The following is a 24074-nucleotide window of genomic DNA, read 5'->3' as shown; positions in this document are numbered from 1 at the left end:
ACGTGGCTTCTCGGCACTAACTCTTTCCAGAACACAAATAAAGCAAAGTTTATACGTCTCAGTATGCAGACAGTGATTTAGACATGGACAGCCCAAGCAGAATTTTGTTGTAAGATTCCAAATTACCTTCCATGACTCAGCATCTCCATATTAACCAACAATTGCTCTGCTAACCAACACTTCTGCAAGCTGAGAAAGGGATCGCCCTGGGCAGGCTGTGTTCCCTGCAGAGTAACACTCCAGGAGGAGTCAAACTGTGCCACAGAAGTAGAGAGGAAAGAATACGTACTGTTCCTCTTGCCTTCCTCATCAGCCTCTTCATCATTCTCGGGGTCAATGTCTTCTGCCTGGGTAATCCAGTCTAAATATCCCTTCAGATCTTCTTCAAGCTGTTGTTTTTCACGTAGCTTCTGAAAGTCCCCACGGGCCTTGGCTTTTTCTCTTTCTTTGGAAAATTCTCTATCAAACGCAGATAAAGTAGAAAAAAAAAAAAAACAGATTGACAAACTTGCCAGCATTTTGATCAAAGTCTTGACACTGCAGATTAACACAGGGACATAGAAAATACACCGAAGATTTGAGCACTGCTTTGAAAACAAGGTAGAGGTGCAAAGAAGTCATGGCAAATCCCTACCACGTTACATCTCAACTTTCAGAGTTTTTATGATTTAATCAAAAACTAGGCAGCATTTTTGACACTTCCCATAAGGGAACAGTCTGTTCTCTAATTACTGCTCCTCTATAAAGATTTTTAAATTGCTTTTATCTACAAATAGAAACCAGCTTGCAATAATGAAGCAATTTCACATTTAAGTATTAAGTTCCAGTGAAAAGGAAATTCTGGTAGCCAGTTCTAAAATCCTTCCTCTCCCAGCCACAGTTCATTGGCCATGACCAAACATACAGTATTCCAGAAATCCATTTTTGGACTCTCCCTTAGCTATACCACATACTGACTCCTGTGCTGTTGGAAATTTGCTCCCTGCAACAGAACATAAAAGTCCTGTTCTCACAGACCGGAAACAGAAACTTAATCCTCTATCTCATTGCCCATCTCAAGCCAATGTATTGGACTGTCTATCCAGTTTAGTTCATGATTAGATTCAATCCCTGAATTATCATGGAATGATAACAAAAATAACGAAATCATGCTCTTTGAGGAGGAGATTGGATAAAATGCCTCCCAAGATCTTTTTAAACCTGAATTACCCCATAAATCTAAGATTCCCTGAATGACATATGACTCAAGACAACTGACAAATATATTCTCCCCCAACAACACCTCACATGCCAACATTATTACAACTTTTGATGTGATCCACAGCTCCACATGAGTAACACCTTTGCTTCAAGGACGAACACATTTCAGTTTATCTGAGCATCAATATGTAGTGTTAGGTGCAGGCAAGGATCTTTTGGACTGTACATACAAATCAGTATTTAAAGTTAAGTTTGTTCTGACTAACATGTTAATCATTGAAGGATTTGGGCTGGGAGAGACCTCCAAGTTCATCCCATTCCATGTTCCTGCTGTGGGCAGGGACACCTTCCACTATCCCAGGTTGCGCAGAGCCCTGCTCAACCTGGCCTTGGACATTCCAGGGATGGGGCAGCCACAGCTTCTCCGGGCAACCTGTGCCAGAGCCTCACCACGCTCATAGGGAAGAATTTCTTCCTAATATTAATCTAAACTGCCTTCATTCAGTTTTAAGCTGTTTACCCCTTGTCCTATTGCTACTCACATTAATCTTACAATAGAGATAAAATTAAACTTTAAAAAGGCTAGAGCAATTTCATTTACTATGAATTTGCAACTCCTTTATTTATTGGAAAATTTCACTCGAAAATATTCCCTAATTAGTACACTTTTAAGGGGAAATTTATTGAACCACTCAACAATATCCTTTTTCAAGTGGAAAATATTATAAAATTAATATAAGACAGAAAAATATTCTAAGAAGGCAAAACAACTATCAATAAAAATGTTGCCCTAAGAAAACAGAACAGAAAAAAAGAAAGTCTCAGCTTTTCAATATAATTTTTCAGTTTGGTGATATACACTATTTATTTAGAATTGCAAAGACATAATCTCTCCTAGGGGTTTCTTATTTATTTTTATTAGCTTTTTTAGTCTTTAAACATGTCAGAGCAAAAATGTAGTGTTGAGAGGACATCAGTAAATTTAAGTGTTAAGCTGTTTACATACACCTACAGAGGTGCTGGAGGTTTTTTAAATGTGATGTTGCAGAAATTACACAACTTTCTGCTGCAAATGCTAAGAGGCAGGCACTATATCTTTTGCAGCTGAGGACTTAATTCAACAACATTTCAGCGTGGCACATGGGGATCATCCTGTTCCATCTGATGGCACTGTAATGAAGCTGAAGAATGACAGTGCTTGTTTTGCATTTGCTATCCTTCACCTCCCATCCAAGGACAAGATTCTGCAAGAGGCCATCTCCTCAGAAAATGCCAGTGAAACAGAGAGCTCTAAAGATCTGTCTGAAAGATAATCACTAAAAAAAGAGTAATTTCACAAGTCAATAAGAAACTGTTTGGGTTAAGAAATGCCGGATTTAAGCTTCTCCCAGGGGATTAGAGAGTGTCCTTTCCACCTGATTGAGGCAACGCACTAGTGACTCACTTCCCACTGGCAGTATCTTTGGAGAAAGAGCTATCATGGCAGGGTAGGAAATGAGAAGTAACAAGCCTTGCTGCTTTTGCTAAGTATTCATGTCTTTTTCATTTGAAGTCCTTCAGGTATTTCTTATTAATTCAAAGGAGATGTGATGCATGAGGGTGAAGCAAAACAAAAGTTGCTGGTACTAAATAGAGTGAAGTGAAGGAAATAATTTTTTAATTAATCAGCTGGCAAGGCTGATACTTTGAACAGCACTTCACCCATGGCTGAACCACTCTCTAACTCTGACTTTACATTAAAACAGCTGCATGCAGATATATTTTTTATATACACAGCTGATTCTGACCTCTCCCTTTAATACTGCACAGAAGTCAGATGATGCCTTGCTACAGGCTGCTGTGTTTTATCAGTAGGGGGAGATGCAAGGGTGCTTATTTCCTCAATATTTAAAAATTTTAATTTTATTTTTTAAACTTGACTGTTTGTAAGGAACTATAAAACACGAGAAGACAATTTTCTTCAGGGGAGGGAAGAATCTGGCTCTATGGTATTTTTTTTCTATCACATCCACAATGAAGGGACATCCCTCAGACACATACTACATACTCCTTTTAGTGACATGCCATGAATAAGGAAGGAGAACTTAACAGAATTGTAAAGTAACGAGTTTCCTGCTGGCAAAACAAAAGCATCTCTTTTTTTTTTTTTGGCCGAGAAATAAGTAATTTGAAAAGGATAATGGGAATGAGAACAGGGAGAAATATTGGCTCTTCAAAGCTCCTGACAAAGACATCTGGACAAAAAAATACTTGAGCATTTAGATAAAGATACGCAGACACTGGCTGATCTCCTGGAAGGAGGACTAAGACAGCTGCTTGTGAAGCGTTTCATGGCTGTGCAGTTGGAAGGGTGTGTCCAGGGCAGAAAAGAAAAGCTTTTGGCTCTGTAGGCAACACAGGGACTGACGAGGTCAGACTGGTGGCCTGAACTGGCCTCCCTGTCATCAACCCAGCACTTGGGCCAGCAGCCTCTGAAGGTGACAGGCTCAAGAAACTGCACATTAATTGCAGTAAGTGGACTTCAGCTCTGTAAATATTTGGTTTCACAAATGCCTGTGCTAAGAGCTAACTTTTAAACACTTATTTCATTCTGGACCTGGATCGGATATTTGAAAATATTTTGGGCTGAGGGTGCTGTATCTGCAGCACAATGGAGACATCATCTGCAAAATAAAGCATTTGATGGATACTAATTTACATAATCTCATTTACTTTTAGTGATAACTAACCCACTATATAAAATTCAGGATTTATTTCTGTTCCCCAAAAATTCCCTGTCTCCTAGCAGAAAGATGATCTCATTTCTCTGTTCAGGCACAACACCATCATCATCAATGGCTGTTGAGGCAGAAGCATATAAAATGCAGGGCTTGAATTCACGCTTCAGTAGTCTGGGGTAATCATGCCAGATTTTTCTTTCTTCAGCAGAGTGAAATAACCCCTGCTGGTATGCATCAGTTGGGAATGGCTTGATGCAACAAGGTGGAAGTGGCAGCAAGAAATGCCTGCTGAGACTCAATTACATCTCCCTGGTTCTCACACCGTAAATTACAGGCAGGGTCATATTAACCAGAAGTCCTAAGGCAATTCATTGAAATGCTTTTGGTATACTCTCCCCTCTCTCTGTATATTCCCAGATATAATAACTAGAGACACCAATACCAGCCTCCTACCAGCTGAAAGCTTTCCCATGCTAAAGGCCAAGGACATCTCATCAGGGGGCCTGCGCAGCACCATGAGTGTTGCTGAAACTCCTGCGCAACTCTGGGCACTGATGATATGAAACAGACGGGTGCTTTTGATATCTAAGCATAAATCAGGACACAAATCCTTCATTAGCCATATTCCTGCCCTTTTGTGTCACTGCAAATGCAGTGGGAGGGAGAGTGAATCTCCTGCAGTACAGAGCTCACTGCTCACGGGGTCTGGTATGTGAAAAGTGTTAAGCTAATTCTACATGCAGAACTGCCACCCAGACATCCTAGACTCTCTTGTTCACAGAGAACAGTCACACAATAACAAAAATGTACTCCCAGGAGTACAGCGTTGGCCACCAGACTTGCAGGAGAGGTTTCACGCAGTGGTAACCATACCAACCAACAAATTAGCCGAATCGAGTCAGAGAACTAAAACTACTTCAAGTGTACAGCTAAGCACACACAGCAGCTCACAGCTGGGTGTAAAGTGTAACAGATGTGGAGAGACATAAAAAGGTTAAGTACCATCACATCTTTAATTATAGGAGATTTGTATACATCATTGTCACCCCTTCTTTTAGGGGAAAAAAAATTCACAGGCTGAACACCAGAATTATTACTGTAGGACAAAACCAAAAAACCCTCGCAGGAATTTTCCTTGAGTAAGGAGCATTGGGCTCTTAATGGGGAAATGCAAACTGCTACTACCTACCCCTGGCAATCTCTATGCAGTTTGTTAGCAATTAACAGAATGTGCATTCAACAGCTCCAGCAGCAGTTCTGTGGAGCAAGGGCCTGAACAGCCTTGCTGTGCCAGAGTGCCCATGAATGTTATGGGGTCTCCAGTAGGAACAGACAAGGAACCATTTGATAGAGCAACAAACCTTGAGATCTGATGTTTCAGACCATTAGATCTGCATATTAAGATGTGCCCCTTCTCTCCTGGGTCAAGACCCATTTGGCTCAGCACACTCCGGATTTCTTGGAAGAAGAAGGGGCAGTTCTGAGCACAGGACCAAATGCTGCCATCACCTGACATCGGGACATCGGTGCCCTCCCAATGGAGTTACTGAAACTGTCACGGTTTGTTCCCTGCCAGGGGCTCACCAGCAAGGACTAACCCTTAAAAAGTCTTGGTGTGGTGAGTTCAAACAGGACTGAAATAAAATCAGTTCCCTCCAAGATCTTATTTAAGAGTACAGAACTGTCCACATTGACTTCAGTCAAGGTTTATGTCTAAAGCAATCAGTTATTTACTGCCATATAAAGCTGAAAGTATTTGCTGATCCATTACTGTTAGTATATTCAATTGATTGATCAAATATAACATTTCCTTGGTTTTTATTTATGTTTTACTTTCACCAGGACACAGAAATAAATGAGCCTGCTCCAGCTTATAACCTCCTGAGATCTACAGCTGGAGTTCCTCTCCTTGTTTTCAATGTATATTCAGTTTATCTATGGGAAGGAGGTAGATTTTCAGCAACAATTTTTCTTTTGTATTTTTCACTAGGCCTTCCTGCTCCTGTGAAAAGGAACACTGTCAAAACCAGTTCATTTTCCTTTTGCTGAAAGCCTATGGATGACAGTGTACTGCCATTTTCTATTTGGTGCATCATTATTCAAATGTCTTTTTCAATGATTTTTTTCCATATATACTGTAGACAACAGTTCTTAGGTGTATAAACTTATCTGCACCAAGATATTTTACACGACATTAATTGACAGATATTGCTGGGAGATTGGGGTGGATGAGTACACACCCTTGGCTTTTAGAATTACTATGTACATACATTGCAAATATTACTGGGGGAAAAAATTGAGAAAATTAACATTCACTTAATAACCTGCAACATCACATGTAGGAGGACGTAAGGACATGTCAAAGCCTATGTTTTGGTGTCCTTTTGCAAGGCAATAAATTCAACTTATAGATTTAATAATGTGTGTTTGAAAAGTTTTATTTGTTCCCATGGCTACCCAAAGAAATGCCTTGAGCAGAAAATGCCATCAGCAGAACCCAACTCCTAATGGTAAGAACTATCTTCATGAACAGATTATCATGTATCAATAAAAGTCATGCCTCTTGATAAACAAGTTTTGAAGTTTTATATTTCCTCTGTTCATAGCAAACTAGTTTAATACATGCTAAATTACTGACATGCCTCTTTTAACTTTTTTTTTTTTTTTAACTTTTTACACTTTCAGGATGGATGGAGTATCTCCATCCTGATCTTTATTTGATCACTTTCTAATAACTTTAACCTTATAATTTCTAACTTTCAATTTCAGCTCATTCTTTTGCACCAATAGCCATGATACTCTCTGGTCTTTTACCCTGGAATAACTGGAGGAGACCTTTCCTGAGCTCTCAGTTTCTGCACCTAGAATTTCAGGCCTTCAGAAAATCCACTTTTAGAGCAATGTGAATACTTCTAGTGTCTCATACAGAGTAAAAAGACGTTTTTTAGAGTTTTTTGAAAAGGCTGAATTAACTCAAGCCTATGAATTCTCTCCATCCTTGTTATTCAAGGGAATTACTTAGGAAATAATCTCCACAGTCAGCTTCCATGCAGAAATTACAATATTTACCACATGCAGATTCCATACACACATTGTTTCTGTTCATTTACACTACTGATATTAAAAATATGAACTGTATTTTTAAGAATGTCACCTTCTGCAGGCAAGAATGACATGGATCACCAGGAATACTCACCTTCAGAAAAAGCTAGATGTAAAACAAAAGATCTGCCAAATCATCATTCTCATCCATTTTACAGTATCTAAATACATCAAACATGCAGTGCACAAGAGGTATTACAGAAATACAAAAAGGCAGATGGTCACAGAATAACAAAGGAGTGCAAAGAGAATAACTGAGTATTTTAAAACAACAAACAGATCAAAAACAGCAAACAGATTTAAATGTGCACGGTATAACCTGATATAAAGGAAGTAACACTTTCATACAGAAAAGGTATTAGGCATTCAGATTCCACTTTCAAAATCTGTATGCAAAGCCATGCTTTTCAAATAAGTTGGCTTAATTTTTGCATTCCTGGTATTTGATTGGTTTAGTAAAATTTATCTGTAGATTTATCATAAACCAAGTTTTTGTGTTATGGTTTGAAGAGTATAAAACATAAAAGCTTGTAACTTTTAAATAAAACAAAATAAAAATATGTGTTACATATTCAATGCTTGGCTCAGAATAAAAAATATTTTTCTACTAAGAAACACAAAAAAGATCCATTGGATTTTACTAGTACATCACAGTTATCCAGAAAATTTAGACTAGGCTAGTAGCTCTAAACAGAAAGTATGGGGGAAATTATTTATATACAACTGCTATATACTGATCAAAAAGAATCAGAGTAACAGTATTCCACACTGGTCCTTGTTTGTCAGAGTTTCAAACAAGTATGCCAGGACATTCTCTTCACTTCTGTACCAAACATCAGTTTGCTATGATAGGTATCTTTTAGGAGTGTCTCCTTTGACTTTCTCCTTGCACTTTCAGTGTCAGTCCTTGGTGATATTTAAACATCACATGTCTCAGCTCTCCAGTGTCATTGTCTTAAGAAAGAAAACAAAAAATGGGAGTTTTAGGCAGGGCCTTTCATGTATTTAGGGCAAACATGGATTCAGACAATTCACCAAGCACCCTGAGCATTCAATTGACCCTGGCTGACAGTATGGCAGAAAAATAAATTCAGCAATTAATGGCTTGATGAATATAAGGAGAGTTCACATCCCACTTTTCACTGCCATTTCTGTGCACTGAAAATCCAAGGGAAGCTGGCAAGGGTTGTGAGAAGCATGAGAGCTCTTTGGAACACACAAAACCTAGAAATCAGTGGTGATGTCTTGTCTGCAGAAAGGAACCCAAGGACAAGGGGATACCTCTTCCCTGTATTGGAATGGCTAAAAAACTACTCAATATTCCAAAAAATATATGTATCATAATGTTGAAAACTTGACACAGTATTTTAAACTTATTAAATCAAATGTTAAGCTGATTCATTAGAGTATCTCTAAATTTCCATGACTTCAGGAAAAGAAATTAACATGTGCAACAAAACACCAAATTTGGTGTCACTTTCCCTGTAATTTATTTTTTTTTTTTAACCAGAAAAATCTAAAATCAAGAACAATTTGAGCCACGGAAGGAAAAATAGGAATATTCATTATCTGTTACCAGACACCGCCACAGTACAGGAAGAAACTAATTGGTGCTTGTGATGTTCTTAAGGGCCAGAGAAGGAACTGTGAGAGCCTAATCCTGTAAGGACTTCAGTGGAAAAGCCAGTCACACAGCAATGTTAGGTAACAGCATCAATAAAAGAAATAAATTACACTGTAACTACCCTCATTTATCTGTCCTTCTCCTTCTTATTTCATTTTACAGCGTGGCTGAAAGCCGGGCCCTTAGTTTTGCAACAATTTACACATTTGTCCTTGGATAAAAAAAAGCTGATATGAATGTGTAAATCTTGAAAGGATGAGATTAAATCTAAAATCAGCAGTGTTGTTTTAGCACTACCATTTTTCTTTTAAAAATCTGCTTCATAAAGCCAGTCTGACAGTAAGGTAAAACTGCCTTCCCTGGTTTCCTGTGTGCAACAGTAATCTATCATAGATAAATGACTAAATATTTTAAAAAGCACATTGTAAAACCACTCATCGTATAAAAGGACTCTTGTAATGAAGTTACGTCAACACCTGGAAATCTTGTTTGCTTATCTGATTTCCAGGAATATAATAATGCTTTATCATTTCTTTCAGATATAATGGATGCAATGTGGCAAAACCATGAATAGGGATGATCACACTATCAGAATCCTGATGAAACCATCAATTGCACTGTCAGGCTGCTTTCCACACAAGGGAAATTTTTCTGTTGGCTAACAAAGAGGGCAGAACTCGCCTGAGATTGCCAGAATATTGTTTGCTGTGTAACTAAAACCTAATGCATACAAACATAAGAATTCTCTTTTCAGCATTCAAATGACAGCTGGATCACTTATATATTTGTCAAAAAATATCTTTACCATGAACTGGAGTTTCCCAAGCTCAAGTGCATTAGAAATCAGGAAATGGCAAAGGAAATAGGGTTGTAACTTCGTGCAAGGGGACTTTGTAAAAAGAAAATCTTGTAAACTCTTGCCATAAACTACAGTTTTAAAGCAATTATACAGCTGGAACTGACACGGATTTAGTTCTTGGCTGGAGCCTGGACAAACCAACAAAAAGCTGAGACAACCTCCCACTGACAGCTATATTAAATTGATATTTTATTATTGATAAATTTATCAGTTCCTGGTGCAGGTTGTCACAGCAGTTCACAGCTCTACAACCCAGGAACCACTGAACACTGCACCGGGGTAGTGCAGCCACACTCTCTGTAAGGCAGGTCTTGAAGCACTTACTAAAAATATTTTGCCATATTTTGAGCAAAATATGTGACTGGTAAACATAAACAACACTCCAATTGCACTCTGACTATTTGAAGAAAAGCAAAAGTTGGTCTTTCAGAAAAAGACACTTGTATATAACAACAGGGGAGAATATCTGTACAGATGCACCACCCATCTCTGTGCACAAAAATCTTTTTCCCTGCAGGAATATTATAGAATAAGGAGATTAGTGCCTCATTGAATGAATATTTTTGCAAGCATGGTGAACGTGATGTCAAGACAGATACAGGCACTCAAATCACACAGTTCAGACCAAAGAGCAAACACTGGTAGGATGACATAAGAATCTCAAGTGCATGCAAAAAAGCCATTGCTGAGAAGCTGGAGTAAATGCAGAGGCCATCTTACAAGTAGCAGTAGCATACACAATGTTAACTCAAGGGCTTACCCACTAAGTACACCAAGAACCAGGTTAAGTACGAAAAATGAGCCAAGGATGATAAGACTAACAAAATAGATCCATGGCCACTCACATCCTATTGCATCATTTACCTGTAAAACGCAAGGAAATAAGTTATGATTCAGTCATTCATTAAATAGCAGAGTCCTTTTTGCAGCTGCCAGATCACATAGGTTCAACACAAAGTTTATGGCTTATCCAGATCTTAAAAAAGTGAACGAACAATTGTTTAAATTTACTTACCCAAATGTTGTTGTAGATGTGAGACTTTAGACAATTAATTGAAATAACATCTGAATGAGTGCATGAGAACTGTTATTCTTATTTTAGAACTTTGCCAAAAGCACGTGAAGATTATTGTATTTAGACTGATAGGTCTAAACTTTGATTTTGGTGTTTGTATGTTATTTATATGATAGCTACAAGAAAACTTTTTGTGTTCTAATTAGAGGAGGAAGCAATAGAGGTTTATTAAAAGATGGCATCCCAACTGAAGGCTCACCTGCATGAGATAACCTGTGTGTTCATGGCAACTGAATTCAGAACTCTGCCTTCATGATGAAAAAGGTGTATGCTTACCCGCTCAATACACCAAGAACAAGATTTAGTACGAAAAATGACCCAAAGATGACGAGACTGACAAAATACACCCATGGCAATTCAAATCCCATTGCATCATTCATCTGCAAGAAATAAGATGATCTTATAGAGTAGATCACTATATTAACAGCAATGAAGAGTCAGAGAAAGGAGAATTTGACCATTCAGGTTAGATAACATTCTATGCATTCCTTCAGAAATCAAAGAAGAATAATGAGAGCAAGAAGGCACTGGCCACATTCACTTTGCATTTCCAACACAAACCCTGGAACAAAATGCTGAGTGAACCTAGCATTTAGATCAGAAATATTGTCAGACATAAATGGAGCACTGCAACAGTTCTGTTTAACGCTGAGAACATGAACTAAATTTCAGATCTCCAATTAAGATGATGATCACAAAGTATACTGAAATATTAGGATTTTTAGTTCATGTATATCCTATCTATATGAATGATCATTTGGGAAAATAAACAGCAATGCATATCTCAACTGAACAAACAGTGTTACTTTCTGTAACAGAATTCCCACAGTTTTTCCTGAAATAAAGCAGTCAAATGCAGTCAGACATTTTAAATCAATTCAAAAGAAAAAAATGAGAATGAATCTGTGTAAAAAGCATGAACACAATTTTAGGAAAATGAAAATTTGAAAAGTAATTTTAGAAATACAATGGAAACATGGAAACATTCCAGGAAAACTTCTGAACGTAAGTTAGATCCAGATCAAGGTTGAATGAAATTTTAAAAGTTTTCGCTGATTTTTTTTTAAAGTGAGGTTGAAGTCCCTGAGCTTTCAATACACTCCTTACAGACTCACACAAGGTTTTCTATAAAGATTTCTTACACTTGTTATTTTTAGCCAGCTCATCATACCTATCAACGGATGGACTGGTGAAACATACCCGTGGAGATCTAAAAATGCCTATTCAGAAAAACAGACCTTTTAAAAAAGGGAAATTTGGGGTTGTGTGTAGGATTCAGGTGCAAAAAGACATTCGGACAAGTCACAAAAATTCTGACGTGAAGCTTCTTGTCAATGGCTCTTCTGAAGAGGAATTATTCTGGCTTTTGCATTCAATTCTTCTTAAGATGTTTTATAGACATGAAAATTCAGCAGACAATAAAATTCATATGATACCGTTGAACAATCTAATTGCAAATCTGTTTTCTCTTCTGTGAATTCCATTGTGTTTGTTATATCTGAAATTTGTGATTAGGCTTTGAGCTCTATTGACAGTCAAGTCTGACGCCTCTCCTTAACATCTCTCTTGGAATAAACCTATTAAACATGGGAACAAACATTTTTCAAAATTACTTCTTCTACTTTTTTCCCCTGTCTTTAACTATCATAATCTCAGTTTCTACAAGAGGGTCCTAGAGTTGGTTGGACAGAAACATTAAGTCTTTGCAGGTTAAGGCCCAAAGGCACTTCTCCTCCATGGTGATCTGTGATAGCACCAGTTTACAGTTACTAAAGTAACAAACTTCCTAAGTAACCAAACCAGAAGAGTTTACACAGCTTCTTCATGCACCTTTTAAAAGAATCTATGTATCATCTTTAAAAATGCTTTTTCATTGAATTGAGGTACTGAAAAACAACTTAAAATTACACTTGTTATGAAAAAAGAAAGAAAACTTGAAAATATATATTTGATTTGGATTTTTTTCCTCTTCCAATAAAACTATATTTTGGAGAAGTTAAAATAAAAAAAAAGGGTTATAGTCATTCAGCAAGATTGGCGTAATTACCTCCAATGTCAAGAGATCCCAAGATTTCATCATTCAGTTCTGCAATATTCACATGGGAAAGTCTTTCACAATGCTGCCATTATACCTACTTATCTCCTGGGCAGAGCTTTCTACAACCCTTGGCACGTCAGTGGCTTTTGCTAAGGAAAGTAGCTGTGAGTTTGGGGTTTTATCACCTATACCCATTCTGTCAAAGTGAGTTCCCGGTGTTTGAGAAGCTTTAGCAATGAAGCCCCAAAGTTAAGAAGTAGAACATCTCATTGCCCAGACTGAATTTCTGCGTTGTCCCAGTGGATGCTGCCCTCTGCATCTTCTTTCAAGCACAGGCATCTCGTCTTATGTTTTAAGAATAATATTTACTCAATGTCTTTTTTAAAAGTATACTCATAATTATTTTATTACTTTAGAAATGAGTTTGCTTCATAGACCTGACTCATACTATACAGGCCAAGTGTTTTTCTTGCAATAACTGATCAAAGCAAACATTTTAATTAAATTTCGAATACATCTGAATGCATTTTGCATCTAACAACTATACAATTAGCAGACAGTTGTTTCCAAGTCATCAGAGTTCAGAGTGAAAACATAAATTCGCCTGGTATTGGTGCCAACATCTTTCTGCTATGTATCATTTTGAAAAACCTGAGAGATTAATATTTGCAATTTTACTTTGAGCAGAGCTCAAAAAGCAGAACTCTGGCAGTCGCTGCAATACCAGTCCATGCTCTGCTTTTGCTCATAAAGGGAACATTTTCAGGCAGCCAGGCACTCTGCTAACTTAGTTACCCAGGAGCAAAGCTGAAATTCTCATGCTCTGTCACAAAGGCTCCATTAGTACGAGCAGCTGTGATTTCAGTCATTTTTTAATGTGCAACATATTAAAAAATTCTTTCCCGTTTATGCAGATGGATTTTAAGACCAATGTTTTAGTTTAATCTATCTAGGACTAATGCTTTGTGAAGCAAAAATTGGCAACTGCAGCTAACCCGTACTAGAAGAAATGCTTCACTTGGGCAAATGCTGAACTATTTCAAAGGCATTTCATAACTCAGGATCACCTGAACCTAGCAGAAGACCTTGGAACTAATCTAAGATTGAATTCCTAAAAACTACTCCACAACTTTACCATTTAATTCTAGATACAATTAAATTCTAATCAAGTAATGCTTTGTAATTTCTATTCATGAAATTATAATTCAGATGGCATTAATACCAGAGATCAAAGTACAAAAAGAAGTCTTTTCCTTTTTGGAAAACTTTGCTGCTCATTTCACGCATGTCAAATGGCATTTTCCATAACTTCCAATTAAAGAAAGATTAAAGGGATTGATTTGCCTTCTGATTAAAAACAGAGACAGAGCTTGGTTAATATATGAGAACAGAAAAATCTCCATCCTCAAAATGAAGATATATTCATTTGAAGGGATTAATGCTGACTTCTCACCCAAAGTGCAGAGAAAGGAGTTAAAGTCACTAGTTCCAGATGGGCTAAAGCAACACCGGGGATTCAAGGAGATCTCACATCTGAAATCCTCAGCATATTACCTTGCAAGAGTCTCCTGCCCAATGGCTCAGGGATGCACTGTGCCAAAGGAGGTGTCACATTTAATGGCTCTCAATGGACTGATTCTTTTTGAGACCATGAGGCTTTTGGCCTTCAAATACCTATGGCAAGGACACCACCAAGAACCATCCTTCTTGCCCTCTTTTTAAAGATCTAGTCTTACTTTTTGAATGTCATTTCTCCACAGCTTGTCCATCACATCAATCAGAGAACAGAGGAAATCATGGACAATATAAAGGACAAAGGTTTCTTCAAATCCCTTCATTGTGTTTCACCACAACAGTAGCTGTGCACTACACATTATATATTTGACTCTTTATGTTTACACACATATGTTGGTGAGTCTGCAATCTTGAAGAATTATCTCGTGAGCTGTGCTGTAGTTGGAGTCAACTATCATTACAACACAGCATAAATTATCAGAGACCAAGACTGAAGGGAGAAGGGGAAAAAGTCAAGTTTACTGCAGATATAACCCTTAGTATTACACAGAAGTAGATGGCAAATTTCAATCTAAAACTTTAATTATTAACTTCATTAAAATCTCATTTATCTCTATCTGTGGTAATTGTGAGTAAAATTCTCATAGGCAATTGCATGCAAATGAAGGTCTTAACTTTTCTATACACCTGGTATTCTTTTATTGAAAATTGTTACAAACTCAATTTGCAATCAATATAAGCTCTACCTGAGGTTAATGATAAAACAAAACCTCTAACTCTGCATTTGTACCATTATAGATACAATGTGCTGATGCATAAACCTATTTTGATTTTCCACAGTGTTTCAAACCCTCCTAATTTTGTTGAATTTCTTAAGCTTCCTTAGGTTTTAATTTTACCTTCCTCTTTTCATAACCATGCCAACAGACACATAACTGGTGGGTTTACTTAGTACTACCTGTAATCTGCTTCATCATCTTAAAAATTGTTCAGACTGACAAATTCAGCCTCTTGACAAGTGTAAAAGTTCTGCAGACATCAGTATTTTGTGACGTGGGACTATGCCTGCATTCTTGGAAGCATGGAAGGGAGGTTCACAAAACCTCAGATCAGGCTATTTATTCTACTCAGTGAGGAGCACACCAGAGAGCTTTTCAAAGCTGTCTGGCTTCAAAGATTTTGTCCTGAGATATTCTTGGCTGAATTGGAGTTAACTTAAAGCTGACTTAAAACAGGCTGTGTTTGAAGCACAGCACTGTCCAGGTTGATTTATAAAAGCACGGAATTTTATATTCAGTGTCCTGGAGTCAAAGCACAGATTTCCCTGACACTGTCCTGGTTGGACAGCTTTGTTCTGCTTCTGACACGGAATATAGAAATGCATTGGTGGGGTGTATGCTGAGACCACCCTTTGTTAAGCATTTCAGCTCAGCAACACCTAGAAAAATGAGAGTTCCATGGCTCAGGCATCAAGGTAGTCCTAAAAAAAAGGAGATTCCACCGAGAAGTGTAAAATTGTCACAGGACCTAGAGAGTCTCATAATTGTTTAATCACCTCTTAAATTTGGCCTCTGTCTTCTGTATATAAACCACTGTGCAATTGCAAACAGGATCCTCTCAAGTTAAACCTCAACTTGGAAGACGCTGCTTCAGCTTAATGAATTTGCTTTGATCAAGCTGAAGAGACCTCATTTTCTTCCACCTGTTGGTTCTCAACATTTACTCTTCAAAACATGGTTGTTTATAAATTTTTACTATGATTGTTTGGAAATGAGTTTAGATGCACGTCTTTCTTTTTCATTCAGACACTGTATTGTATCTAATAGTATTTTAGCTAATTCCTGTTAGTGGCATTCCATTAATCAGCTTACGGTCTTTAACTGGGAGGAGGGGCTGGGCAGAAATCAAGTAATTGTTCCAAGGAAAGCCAAGATGTCTAACGTGACTTAAGAAATTGTTTTATCTTTTTCAGATAATTATGCAACCCTACTTAATCTGCAGAGCAGATGGAATGTACCATAACAAAATGAAGAGTGCTACCTCTACAAAACAGTAACCCAGAGAAGGCTTGCTGTTGAGCACTACCAGGTTTAACAAAATCTGTATTCCAGATATAACAGAATCCAAGTGTTTGACTCCTCTCATGAATAGCAGCACATTAATTTCAGATTAAGAAACTGTTAGTGCTTGTACCTATTTATCTCTATTGCCCAAACTAATTTCACAGAAATTTATAAAACCTCCACATAGATTTATCTAAGGGCTCAAAAAATGACTAAAATTAATGCGATCAACAATGTGTTCATTTTTTTAAATAGTTAGCTATCATATACAAAAATGGAAAGTTATAATATCCACACAGGTGTTCAGTACTAAGCACCCTCTTTCTTTTGGATTCGGCCCTTCCACCTATATATGTACCATACATTGTACAAAAATTGGATCTGTTTAATATTTCCTACACGCTGGATGCAAAAAAAAAATACAAGTACAATGCATTTACTATTCAGAGAGATGATGTACAATTGTTACCTTAGCTTACGTAGCACCAACAAGCAAAGCCTCAATACTCAGGAAGATCTAAATTCATCTACTAAATTGTCCTGGGACAGACTGGGAACTAGAATTTTTATAAAATAACTGTTGGCTTCTTGTGGCAAAGATTTTGGAAGAAACTCTAGCGGATGGACTAGTGGTGTTCTTAGCACTATCCCAAGTTTAGCCTCTATTTCCAATCCAGTTTCAACCCAGTTTTATTTAAAATTTCTGGGGAGAAATAATAGGTTCTTCTTAGTATTTGCAATGATCTGTGACAAGAAATTAGTTCCACACTTTGACTGCAGTACAGGTCAGCAGTCAGCTGAGGCTGAGATACCAGATATCTTGTCATAGTCAATCAAGTTCACCTCATGGAAAAGACATTTCCCTGTGAGTTAGTTTCAAATCCTCCTCGGGTGGGGTCTTTGTGTTAAGATGCTAACGGGAAAAAATTATACTAAAATCATATATTATGAAGCTTTTTTATATACATATGTCTCACATCTTTTTTGATCCTAATGCAAACTTTAAATCTGCACATTCCTTGGCTTGTTAGCTCTGTTTGCACGTCTGAATTCGATCATTCCATTTTTTCTCTTTCTGAAATTAAGTCCTGTCTCTTTGCAATCCAAAACTGGATGATTCAGAGTTTTTAATAACAAGAGAATATAAAAAGGCAATTAGTCCAAATCATCATGTAAAAGGCAGGGGGGGGTTAATCTTGATTTTAACATGAAACCAGATTCAAGTAGTTAACACTCAAGCAGAAAAGATTCTGCTTGCAGTCCCTGGCTCTCTAGGGAGATTTATGCAGTATATTAACGCAGTCATCCAAAATTTCTATCACTCTTTCTCCAGCTGTACATCATGTGTTAACTTTCTGCCTGTGTGGTCATGGAAGGCTAGGAGCTCTGTGCATGCAGCACATGGATGCCTTTGGGGATGAGCTGACTTGTTTCACTCCAGAGCCTCCCTCAGATGACCTGTGAACGGTGCTGAGCAATGCTAGCAGAACAGCACTAAGCTTTCCCTAGGTACATAAGAGGAAAAGGCAGGAATAACTATTTTCCAAGACTTTTCAGGCACGTTTCCTCACAATTTTTAACACTGTTAAATATTTGCAACTGATTCACAAATGGAAAAGAGCTGTGAACCTCTCTCAGACAATAAACTGAGATTCATTGCTGACAAGTGTTGTTTGGATGCAGGTGAAATGGGACTAACATGGCTTAAATCAGCCTAAGTTGATTCCCATTAGCTTATCAAACCATTCAATTCAAAGTTCTAGACTATTATTGTTCATTAGACTCTTGGTGACTTTTTTGGAAAGGTATTTTTAGGAGATTCCTTGTCAGCACTCTGATGACAGTTTTGATAATACTTCAAACTTATTTTACAGTTTTTGTTTATAGCCTAATAATACATTTTTGTGCATGAGCCGAGGGGTTTCCTTGTGTGATATGTATTTGTAAAACATTTGCTTCTGTTTAGGAAATATCTTTGGCTGCACATCAGACGGTTTCAAATGCATTGTATCTGAGTCTACCCTTAAATATCCTTGAAGAAGAGAATTCTAAAAGGTGTCAGGAGTAGAGGTTGAGCTCCTGACCCGATCTGATTGACATTAATACACTGTCTGTGCAGACATTTACGCAAAAGTGAACACAGACATACACAAGAACGCAGTGCAGCCTGAACAGTCTGTGTTACAGAAATGATGGACTTTTTTCAGATGTTCTAAGACGCTTCAAGGAGTATATTGGGGGATATAAAGCTTCATTTCTTAAACAGGAGACAGGTTCCTAAGTGCACCCTTTTTTGTTATAAAAGCAGAAGAACAATGAATGAAGAATTTCTTTGATGATGATAATAAATGTTATTAGCAAAAAGTAGTAACAGTTTTTAAAAGCTGACATCAGTAAAAGTATATTTTAAAAAACCTGTCACCCCTTTCCTTAAACCTTATATGAGTTGCAGGTATATTTTAGATTGCCTAGAGACAATCTAAAATATAGTAATCAAGTAATGATCTGAGTATTTTAAACAAGAATCCTTTAGAGAATATCTTGTTAACATATCAGTAGGTGTATTAATAGGCAAAACCATGTAAGACGTCAGTGTATCATTATTCAGCAATTTTAGCTCGAGTGCTTCAGTCTCAGAAATCTCCAGCTCAATCTGAGAGTGCTAGGCAGGTACTACAGAAGTGGGGAACTTTTAAAGTTGGAGTTAGTAATGCAGCATCTGACCATAAAATTGACCTTGTAAAATTCAGTAGCCACTAATACATTTGTCCCATCTTTGACGCAACTGTGCTGGCAACCCATCCCATGAAGTACTTTGTTTCTCAGAGGCCCTGACCACCTCTCCTTCTAGCTGCAGTTGGATTATTCAAGTGTAATAAGTCAAGATAACTTCACTATGGTGAAAACAAGGATAATTAAATGTGATCATTTTGGTGCTCACGGGAAAATTTGGGATTTTGCTGGCAAATATCACGGCTTGTTATCTGTGTTCCCATGTATCAAGTGAAGCAGCTAAAAATAAAAAGCAATTTTCAAAATACGTGTTTGCCATTAATAGATTATACATCATGATGTTTCAAAGACCTGGGAAAAATCTGGAGCCAGATATGCAAATGCAGATTTAAGTTCTGCAACTCCTGAGAGCTTGCTAGCATAAATTGGAAATGAGGCAGAGAGTACTATGCTCTCAGCTTTAGAATGTGAGCCAGAGCATTAAAAACTTGGGCACACAGAGACTGCTGCTTGGCTGATAACAAGGCCTGCACCAGGATCCAAAACTAAAAGCATGAGCCTCAGTGAGGGCTCCAGAGCAAACAGAAAGGACCATGACTGGGAATAAACACAGTCCCAATATAAATGGAGAACATACACAGATGCACATCCACAAACACTCAGTGTGGGAGCACACATGCTGCACAGGCTGCTGAGAACAAGAACACCCCTTAACCTCTCAATTCAAACCTTGGGCACCATGGAGTCATTCTTTGTGGATAAACCACATAATGCCTGCTATCCAGTGAGACACAAGTAAGCTAGAGAGAAAAGAGGCCAGATGAAGACACTAAAACACAGTAGGACATATGGGATTGCGATGCAAACTGGTGAGAGTAGGATGCCCATGGGAGACACAGTGATCTGAAGGGTGCCCAGCAGCAGCAGAATCAAGGCCTCGACTCAGAATAGATAGGCATAAGGGAAAAAATCATTATTGGTGCAGTCATTATTTCAAAGCAAGTTTACTGTCATTAACCAGGTGAAAACGAGCTGTGCCAGCGTGTGCTGTTGGAAACTCTCGTTTTCAGCTGTCATCCTTGCTGACAGAATGCCACTTAACATGATGCAAAATATTGCACAGATTTCACCCACTCACATTACACCTGCTAGCAAGAGACGCCTACATAAATTTATTTCACTGTTCACACAGTGACCAAATTAAAAACGAGAGTTTTGTGCAGTTTTTAATATTTGTGGGTTTGGTTTTGTTTTGTATAAAACTCATTCAGTCTGTGTATTAATAACACAGTTTTAAGTAAAAAGCAACCCAAAACCCCCATGCACATCGAGCTAAAATGGCTCCCTCAGATTCTTTTATTACAATCTGGTATCCCCCTAATGCTTTTTCAATTTTCAAATGAAATTAAATCTTTTCCAATTTTTAGCTAAGTCTATCTCAGCTTGATCCAGTGATAAAATTAAAACATAAATTGTCATTCCTCTTGGCCTCAGCAGGTAATTTCAGTTTGACAATGGGCAACTTGTTGGTCTATAAGATAGAAATAATCTGAATCTCTAATTTAATTACATAGGCATCAGTTAAGATAAATTCCAAAGCCACCTGAATATCTGATTTTGATTATATTTCACTAGGTCAATAAATATTTGCTTCACTGTCTAATAATCCCCGTATCATTTGTATAAAAAAAAATATGACACCTGTATACCGGTAAATTCTACAATGGAAAGTCCTTATAAAGAAGTAAAAGCAACACATATAGTTCTCAATTGTTTATCATTTTCTTATACTTTTCATTTTGTCTGATCATGAAAATATTCAACATCCTATTTTAATTATTTTGGTTTTTCTGCTGTCATTGGACACTCTGCAAAGGTTTCTAAAGGGCAGCAGATTAATTAGGGCATCAAATCCCAGGGGAAAAAATGTTTAATTCTGAGACACTCAAATTGTTTCTGTATGTTTTGTAACAATTGTATTCCAAATACAGCAAATCTCTAAAGCTTTTATATTCGTTTTCTTTAAAGAAAGTTGTAAGAATTATCAGCTCTTGAAATGTGGGTATACTTTTGCCTCAAAAGATATTAAGATACTAATTTTTTTTTTCTAGATAACCATGGCAGACCTTCCCTTGTCAGGAAGAATTAAAATAATTGCCATTACCATGAACAAAAACCATAAAGCACTGCTAATTCTACATTCACACAGTCTCCTAGAAAATTAGGGAGAACTGGAGTGCAAACTCCAAGGAAGTGAAAAAGCTTTACAAGGGGAAATCATGCAATAGCCTATATGTAGCCATACATAATTGTTACTCATCAGTGTTGATGGTTTGTGCGTTTCTAGCCTGTTTTGCAGCTGCAACATACAGTGGAAGAAGATATTCATAGTTATCTTTCAGGACTGAAAGACAACATAGTTGTCTTTCAATCCTAAAAGAATGTAATTTTACCATCTTAATTATCTTGAACAGCGATATTCTCTTTAAAAAACGTCCATATTCTATACTTCAGTATCACAGATTTTATCTGAGACTCTGTGTTAACACTCTGTGTTATGTTTTAGAAACAGTTCATTTCACCGTGATTTGCAATAAATGACCACATAAAATCAAGTGGTCACTCACTTGGTAATATCACACTCTTAAATGCATCCAGTACTCCACAACAAATACACTATTAGTAAATAATCCCACTTGGCGAGACAAACTTGAAAAACTCACAAAGGGAGCTGCTCTCAGCAGCAAAACCTAAAGTTCCGCTAAGATACTCCTTGAGATAAACTCAGCCCTTTTTAACAGCTTGCTAATAGTGATCCTAACCAGTAATCCCTTTTCTTCTTCCATACATGCTTTCGAATATTTGAACTGTCAGAACTGTGTTTTTTAATAAGGTCTTAATAGCTGCAAAGACTGCTGAGTACCAAGTAGTACAGAATATTCTCTCTCATGCTCAGCACCTGTGGGAGGTTCTGTCACAGACCTCTTGAATGATCTTGGACAAATCACTTACATCAGATATTGTGATACTCCAAGACTGACAAAACAATGTCATGTCACTTAGAGTGGAATGGGGTTAAGCATAGAAATATCTATCTGTGGGTTTAGGCGACTCTACTCCTTTAAAAATCTCTGTGCTCATTTTCCTCCACTCTTCAGTTTCCCAGCCTGTGTCCAGCTGACTGTTGATGTTGCAAGACTCTGAAGTACCATACCTTACACCAAAGGAGCATTTAAAGGTGAAGATTTACACAGCTGGGGTTTTTTTAATACCTTTTGCTGCTTCCATGGAGATGATGTCAGGACCACAGCTCCTGTGAATTTGTAGTTTCTGAATGGTTAACATGATTTTCAGTCCCCATGGCAAGCAATGTCAGTTGAGAGCCTGCTTTGTTCCAATTTATGTTAACATTGTGTAAAAAAATCTGCACAAATACTGCAAAAAGAGAGCTCTTAAGCCTAATCAGTGAAGACATACTTAATATCTGTAGACTCACACGAAAAAATGCTAGTCCAAAGGACATAAATGTAGTTTTACATTTATCCAAACGGAATAGGCAAAAAAAAGCCTCAAATAAGCAATGAATAAATTTGTTTCTAAAATGTCCTTTTAGCCTGAGGAATCCAGTAACAGGCTGTGACTGAAACAAGTATGCAGCCGAGCTTGTCTCCTGCAAAACTCACCAAGATTTAACGTTGATGGCAATGCGAAACACAGCTCGATCCCCGCTTGAACAGAGAAGGGTGTTTAAAAGCAAAGAAAGCTGAGTGATGGATGAACTTACCCAGTACAACACATCAGTCCACCCTTCCATGGTGATGCACTGGAACACAGTCAGCATTGCAAACGCAAAGTTGTCAAAGTTGGTTATGCCCCCGTTGGGCCCAACCCATCCACCCTTACATTCGGTGCCGTTCATGACACACTGGCGGCCGTTCCCTGAGAATGCACAAGGTGCTGGATCATCTTCAACGAGTATATCTGCAGAAGGACCAAAAAATCACAGCTCTGAGCCCTCAAGTCTTCCTGAGTTACCCCTTCATGCGAGGAAATATCAGTGCTGTTGTGAGATAAATCCAGATTTCAAGCTGAGACAGGCAACACATCAGCTTCAGGGCTTTTATTCTCTCTCAGATCTGGGCCTTACAACCCCAAAAATAGGTTAATAAAAATAATTAAGCAGTGAAAAGAAGCACAGTAATAATACATCATTTCTTAGAAGCTCCTCATGCTGATTTTTTCTTTCCTCTTTACTGCTGCTACTTCACTTCATGGCACTTCACACCAACACACAGACCACTAAGGAAAACTGGATCTAATTCCTGTAATGAGTCATCTTCATAACTTAGCTGAAAGAAAAGCATCTTTAGCCACCAGGTAAGACAGTTTCACTCTTTCAAAATTCTCCCACAACACACACTTCCACTGCATTTTTTCACCTGCACAAAAGAACACTGTTTTACTTCTTCACTCATGTCAGAGCTGCACTCCTCACCACACTGCCACAATCTGGATCTGTCCCTTACAGGTATTTTCTTCACTACTTATTTTCCCTTATTTTCTTCACTACTGGTATTTCAGCTACACATATCAGAAATTAAAACCTATTCAGAGCATGGTTTATTCTCTAACAAGGTTGATTTTTTTGTGACATTGGTATTGGGGTTTTAAGTTAATGCACTGTACCTAAAATTGTGAATCAGTGTAAACTGGGGTAACAACAGCTTTAGTGCTTTGCCCCTAGTTCTATTTCAAACTGAAATCCCAGAGATTTGAAAGAAAACATCATCAAACCCTTATTCTAATCAACAGTTTAATGACTTACCTGAATCAATAAGAAAACAAGATTTGTGCATTTTTCCAATAAAAAGTTCCAATCCTATAATAGCATAGATTATGATTACAAACAATACCAAAAGGGCAATATGGAGGAGGGGGACCATGGCTTTTATAATGGAGTTCAGGACAACTTGTAAACCTAAAAAAAAAAAGAAGATACAAGATATGAACCATATTTCTATGTCTTGCTCTATCAAATTTTATATAATTACACATTATTATGACTTAACGATACAGACATGCAGAGATAATCAGATTTTTTAAAGCATCTACTACCCAGAACCGCAAAATTTTCCTGCAACACAA

General features: G+C 37.6%; 1 protein-coding gene across 2 annotated transcripts in view; it reads right to left on the bottom strand.

Moving 5' to 3' along the window:
* The window catches only part of CACNA1D (calcium voltage-gated channel subunit alpha1 D), a 171041-nt gene that overhangs the window by 80781 nt on the left and 66186 nt on the right, over positions 1-24074 (bottom strand). For both annotated transcript variants that reach the window (XM_066195629.1, XM_066195628.1), the window contains exons 6-9: positions 23755-23907; positions 22714-22910; positions 10266-10369; positions 290-459 (exon numbers count right to left, since the gene is read on the bottom strand). In XM_066195629.1, coding sequence (XP_066051726.1) covers positions 290-459; positions 10266-10369; positions 22714-22910; positions 23755-23907 — 624 coding nt within the window. The remainder of the gene's footprint in view (positions 1-289; positions 460-10265; positions 10370-22713; positions 22911-23754; positions 23908-24074) is intronic.

The sequence above is a fragment of the Chamaea fasciata genome, unplaced genomic scaffold (genome assembly GCF_029207755.1).
Source record: "Chamaea fasciata isolate MVZ Bird 193981 ecotype frontalis unplaced genomic scaffold, bChaFas1.0.hap1 SCAF_13, whole genome shotgun sequence".
Taxonomy (NCBI): domain Eukaryota; kingdom Metazoa; phylum Chordata; class Aves; order Passeriformes; family Sylviidae; genus Chamaea; species Chamaea fasciata.
Note: the sequence above shows the minus strand (reverse complement) of the source record. Positions and strands in the feature narration are given on the sequence as shown.